This window comes from Propithecus coquereli, unplaced genomic scaffold, assembly GCF_000956105.1.
Source record: "Propithecus coquereli isolate 6110/MARCELLA unplaced genomic scaffold, Pcoq_1.0 Scaffold181, whole genome shotgun sequence".
Classification (NCBI taxonomy): Eukaryota; Metazoa; Chordata; class Mammalia; order Primates; family Indriidae; genus Propithecus; species Propithecus coquereli.
The window spans coordinates 2,099,883-2,105,573 of NW_012142857.1; the positions used below are offsets into that span (position 1 = coordinate 2,099,883).

General features: G+C 43.2%; 1 protein-coding gene across 2 annotated transcripts in view; it reads right to left on the bottom strand.

The window, feature by feature from the left end:
* The window catches only part of PSTPIP2 (proline-serine-threonine phosphatase interacting protein 2), a 90,678-nt gene that overhangs the window by 17,538 nt on the left and 67,449 nt on the right, over nt 1–5,691 (bottom strand). The window contains exons 2-3 of one of the 2 annotated variants that reach the window (XM_012642638.1): nt 5,534–5,640; nt 864–926 (exon numbers count right to left, since the gene is read on the bottom strand). In XM_012642638.1, the coding sequence (XP_012498092.1) occupies nt 864–926; nt 5,534–5,640 (170 nt within the window). The remainder of the gene's footprint in view (nt 1–863; nt 927–5,533; nt 5,641–5,691) is intronic. The other variant, XM_012642639.1, reaches the window with a different exon arrangement.

Consider the following 5,691-nt stretch of genomic DNA (forward strand, 5'->3'; position numbering starts at 1 on the left):
CTGATATGGCTCTAAAAATGGGTAAAGAAAATAGTTTTAAAAATTATATTTTGATATGGCTTTTTCTTTTATTGTGCAAAAGCTTGTCCCAGGTTGCTTAAAAAAATCATGTATCGACCAACATTATTTCTGCCTTACACTGACATCATCCCCTACTTATCAATTGCTTTGAGGTCATCTGCATCAGAAAAAAAAAAACAATGCAGGAGAACAGATTACGTATGCTGTCAACATTGGCATCACTTTCCTCTCATGTTCTAGTCACAGAATATCATGATAATACTTCTGTAAAAAGATGGAGTCATATATGTTCTAACAACAGAGTTTGTTGTATCTAGAGTTAACAAATTTGTGAAAAGCTACTGTGAGATCCCTAGTAACCTGTCTGATCCCCTGCCTTGCCAAGCATTTTTTGTAAATATTACTAAAAGGAAAGAAGGCTTTTACAATTTCAGGTGTCTTAAAACAGGAAGGAGTCACTCAGTAAAACAGGTAAGCAATCAAGATTCACAATAGTCACAGGGTAAAATCACAAATCCAACAAGATAAATGCCATTATACACTATATATGCTTTTGTGTCTTGGCCTAAAACATTGAAATTGTCTTGCTATTTTCCCAGGTTACCAGAAAGATAACCCATTGTATTTCCACTGTCTAGTTTCATCTTCAATCTTTCCAAGGCCTTAAAAAAAAAAGAAAAGAAAAGAAAAACCAAACCACTAAAGGTTGTTTTCCCTAAAACACTACACTAATAAATAATAACATTATTGAAACGTTGTTTGAGTAGGAATACGCACATATGCAGCACAGGCTTTCGGAGAATGTTACCATTACCCAAAAAAGGCAATAAAGTGTGACTCACGTCCATGGTTTTCTTGAATTGTAAGCTCTTTTGTTTATGGACAGCATCCATTACAAGCTCTGTCTGTGAAGAGAGCACAAGCACTATTAATAAAGACAGAAAATATTATTAATTCCAGCTGATCTTGAGGGCTAAGTATTCAATATGGATTATCTCATTCTGTCCTCACACCACCTAGAAGGTGGATACGCTGTTTATTACCCTCAATTCACAAATGAGGAAATCGCAGAGCACAGAACCCAAACACTTTGCCCGAGGTCTGATGGCTAATGATGGAGCCTGACTTTGGACTTGAGCAGTTGAACAACAAAGCCTGAACTCTCAGTCATCAGGAGACTCACTGATCACCTTATGGCAGTCTCTTCAGTAAATCTGGGATCCAGGAACTTTTATTTCAAAAAGGAATTTTAAAACTTTTGTTAAAGCACCATTTATATTTTAAAGGGGGTCTTTATTCTGTAAGCATATGTCAGCATAGTTAAATTAGGGACTTGTAAACATTCACTTCTGTAGCTCATGAGCAAGGTGCCCGGATGGTATGAAGGTAAAAAATGTTCGTAGGACAGCGAAAAGAAGCTGTTCTACTATTCTTTACACCCTACCAAACCTGGGCAACGTAAACTCCTCTGTTGAGTTCACTCGGGAGTAATTTCTTTGTTGCGGCTGTGATGTTAAATACTCTTATTAGCCAAAATATTAAATAATAGTGCTAATAATAAAGATCTACCTCTCAGACATAATCATAGTGGCTCCCATTTAATCAAACACTTATGTGCTAAGCAGTTTTCATGCGTCACAACTGTGTCCCCGTTTTCCTAGTGGTACTGAAGTGATTCGCTTTCCCAAAGTAACACAGTCAGCGAGTAATAGAGTTGAAATCTGAACCCAGGAGCCTGACTCCAGGGCCCTTGTTCCTAATCATTACCCTAAACTTATTATCCATTATCCTTGTGACAGCTCTATGAAACCAAACAGTGTAAACACGGAGAGATGCAATAATTCAAAATGAGCAAAGACATTGATTTCGTGCAAAACTGATACGATAATACTGAAAATAAAATTCAAATGTAGTCCTGTTCAGACACATAAAAATTAAGTTTTTGTCCATTACTATAACACACAAACATGGTTGGATGGATTTTTAAGATATCTGGATGAAATACCAGGAATGTTCTCACTTCAAAGATGAGATTTGTGGAGTATATGAAATTCCCTTGGGGGAGCTTCAAAGGAGTCCTCAGAGAACCCAGCAGTCATCTTCCAGCCCAGGTGAAAGTACTTGGAGGTACCAGGAGCTGGCCATTCACCTGCTCATGGTTAAGATAGCACCGACACAGAGAACGGACAAGGCTCCGACCTGAGCCCCACATGGGAAGACACATTGCCAATCTTTGCCATTGCGAGCAGGAAGCTGTGGTTCACATAAGTGTCTATGTCCCTCTGCCAGGAGGAGGAAGCTTGGTTTATTACTTTAGTAATGGTTCCTGATGTTGCCAGGCTACATGGAGCCCGTCAGTTAGCTGGGGGTCTTTTCTATAATAGTCTGAGTATACATATTGCTACTCTTCCAGTTGGGAGCTGCTGCTATATTTTAGCCTGTGGCCCAAGCTAGGCCTCCTTATCTGTAGGTTCTGTGTAACACCTGCTTCAAGCACCTCTCAGGTGGCTGCAAAGTTCCACAACCAGCCAAGCCCTTTTACTTCCTATCATTCCTCCCTCTGCCTTCAGGGATTCCTGGCATTTGAAAGCTAGTGGGAACTTAGAAAGCATCAATCCAACTCCCTAACCTGACAAGTGTGACCCCTGGGTCCCAAGAAGTGATATGCTTCGCTCAAGGCCATCCAGTGAGCTAGAGGCAGAGACTTCAGGTCCAGCTCGGCTACACCATGTTGATTTAAGTCTGCTCATGTCTGTGTTCACCTATAAGGGTAACCTACTCATGGTTAAAGGTTCTCTTTCAGGTATCCTCAGGACAGTGTCTCTTCTAGGACTCTGAGACTGTCCGCTCAGACCAAATCCAATGGAAATGATTGCTTATTGCTGATGACATAACAGAGTGCAAAAACACAATCATCTCTTTATAGGGTGGGGAGAAGAAAGAGAGGGGGGAAAAAGAAGAAGAGATTTGCAAATGACCCAAATAACCCAGGAATAAATTATTGAAATAGCTACTTTATGGCCCATTTTTCTGTCTACCCACACAGACTGTATCCTGAAAACTGGAAGCCTCTCTCTCTGTAACCACAGAATTTTCTTTCTTTGGAGATGGCTCTCAACACAGGCAGAACGACATTCTTCCATGACCATCCCAGTCTTAGCTGAGATGGTAAAACAAAGTGGGCTCCAGAGGATAGATGACCGGTCATGTGTTGTCCTTGTCATGCTGAGAACATTTCTGGTCTGGGTAGGAAGCCTCAGCACCCTCAAATGTCAAGATCCCTAAGAATGGCTTCTGAGATCCCCCCTACCCTGCCAACCCCTCACCTCGTCACCTATACGGCCTTTCACTCTACTGGTTTTAGCGTCAGTGTATTTCTTCCAGGAGGCCTGCCCCAGCCCCATAGATGAGGTTATGTGCTCAGATGGTGCCTTCATTCATTTCCCTCATCATGGAAGGCTCAGCACGTTTCCTCATGATGCCTGCATCACATCCATCTGTCTGGCCTAGCTCTGTGCTCAGTGAGAGCAGGATGACCATGCCCATTTTGGTCAACAGCTCAGAACACATTAGCTGTAGGAGTTAGCATGCCATAGACTCCTGACCAGCCGTTCCACCCGCACCTCCTCCGCCCCAGCTTATTAAAAGAAACCAACTGATGGCTTTCCTTGATAACTGGAAATGGCTTAATTTCCAAGAAGTGAAAGACCAAAACATGCAAGATTTGACCATTAAAAAATGAGAAGTTAGCACTGACATATTTTTTCCCAAAGTTTTATGTTTTTTAAAAGAAGAATATCTAAATACGGAAGTGGTACATCCCAGAGTCCACTGTGACACAAGGAATTACAAATTTATTAATAAACTTTGGACTACTCAAAGAAAGCTCTGAAAGTATTTTCCTGCTGTAGAGAGCACACAGAATAAAGGGAACTTGGAGGACAGTGGGGGTTGAGCACAGGCTACGTACTCTATTGCTTAACAGAATTCAGAGCTTGTTCTTCTAGCTGCAAGAATTTGGTCTATGTCACTTGTAAGGAGGGGAAGTTTCGGAAGCCTTGCAAAATTAACAAAACTCTCCCTGAAAGGATCAGGGCACTTGAAAACGTGAGGATATGATTCTCCCTTCCTCTTAGGGGAAACCATGTGTGCATAGACTCCAGCTGTCTAGGGCATGAGAGGGGTGGGCAGGCCTGGCAACGTCGGCAGGAAGGGTCAGACCATCAGTGGGTGTAATATACATGCTGTCTCTGCTCTGAAAAAGGCTCTGGGCCAGCGGCACCCTGCAGACCTGATGCGTGCAGTTGAGAGAGTGTGTGAAATCACTTGCTGAGATGCTCCCTCAATGTCCGGTTCTGCCCACGCTTCCTGGTGACAAGCACAGCACCAGTACAGACTGTGAGATGAGAAGAGGCAGTAGGGTGCCAGGAGTAGGCAGGCTCATTAGCTACTGCCGCCTACTCCAGACACCAGTGGCCACCAAGGCAGCTGGACCTAGGCTCCAAATTAGAACCACAGGCAAAGTTGCTGAGATTGAGGTAAGGGTAGGATCAGCCTGAAAGGCTGGATGTTTGTTGGATACACACACTGCAGACAACAACCTCAGGGCCAGGATGAGGAAAGGTTTCCAAGAAGACCTCCAGGAGGGGTGAAAGAGATCAGCAAAAGTCCATGCAGAGCTGTCCCAGGAGACCTGGGTGGAAATCTTTGGGTGTCAGATGAGGAAGAGCTTGTTCCCCATAGGAGGCTGGGTTCCAGTCTTGGAGACCAGAGATAGAAATTCTGGAAGGTCCCTACTTGGCTGCCAGGGCAACCTGAATATACAAGTCTTTCAGGAACAAAATAGAAGGGAGTCAGAAGAGTGGCTGGTCTAGCCTGAGTAATACTTTAATATAAACCTGGACTTCTTTTATTGATCCTTGTAACTTCCCAAACATTTGTCAGTTTTATGAACTCTTGTTCACCCTCATCTCCTTCCATGTAGTTGGTCAGAGTAAATCCCATCAACGAAAAAAGAGCCTAGTTGCTTTGAAGACAAAAAGGACTTAGAGTTCCCAGGGCTTCAGTTTCCCATTGGTAAGATAGGGTAGCTGGACTGCATTATGGTCTTCAGGGAAAGAGAGAGTCTCCTCCACTTCTTCTCCCTCCTCTAACTGCCTTGTCCAGGAAGAGGGAACCTCCAGCTGGCATGTGCTGGACTCTAGGGAATACAGAGGGGTTCCCCTTCCAGTCCTAGCTCAAATAGTGGCAGCAGATCTGCAAAAAAATGCAAGCTGGACCCCTGAATCCTGCCAGAACTTAATGAAGGGAGAACTGGCCTGGGGTACAGAAATGTGTATGCCCATCTGGATTGATCTACACAGGGGAACCCCAGTAAATAATTTCTCAGGCTAAAAGAAGAGCATGGTTGCATGAAGAAGGTGGGAGCTGAGCTGAGGAGTGCAATGAGCAAACAAGCCTGGGGTTTTCTGCAGAAGAAAAGGCAACAGCTTAACACATAGGCAAATTCAACCTTTTTCCGTTGTAGCTTTTGCTTTTCCCTGAATTCTTCCATCTTCCTGGCCTCTTCTCTTAGAGTTTGTGCAAGCTGAATGTGACATTGTGCCACATTGTCTACTTCTGCAAAAAGAATTTTTAAATAACAATAATTAAGGTCTACATATGTCTGAA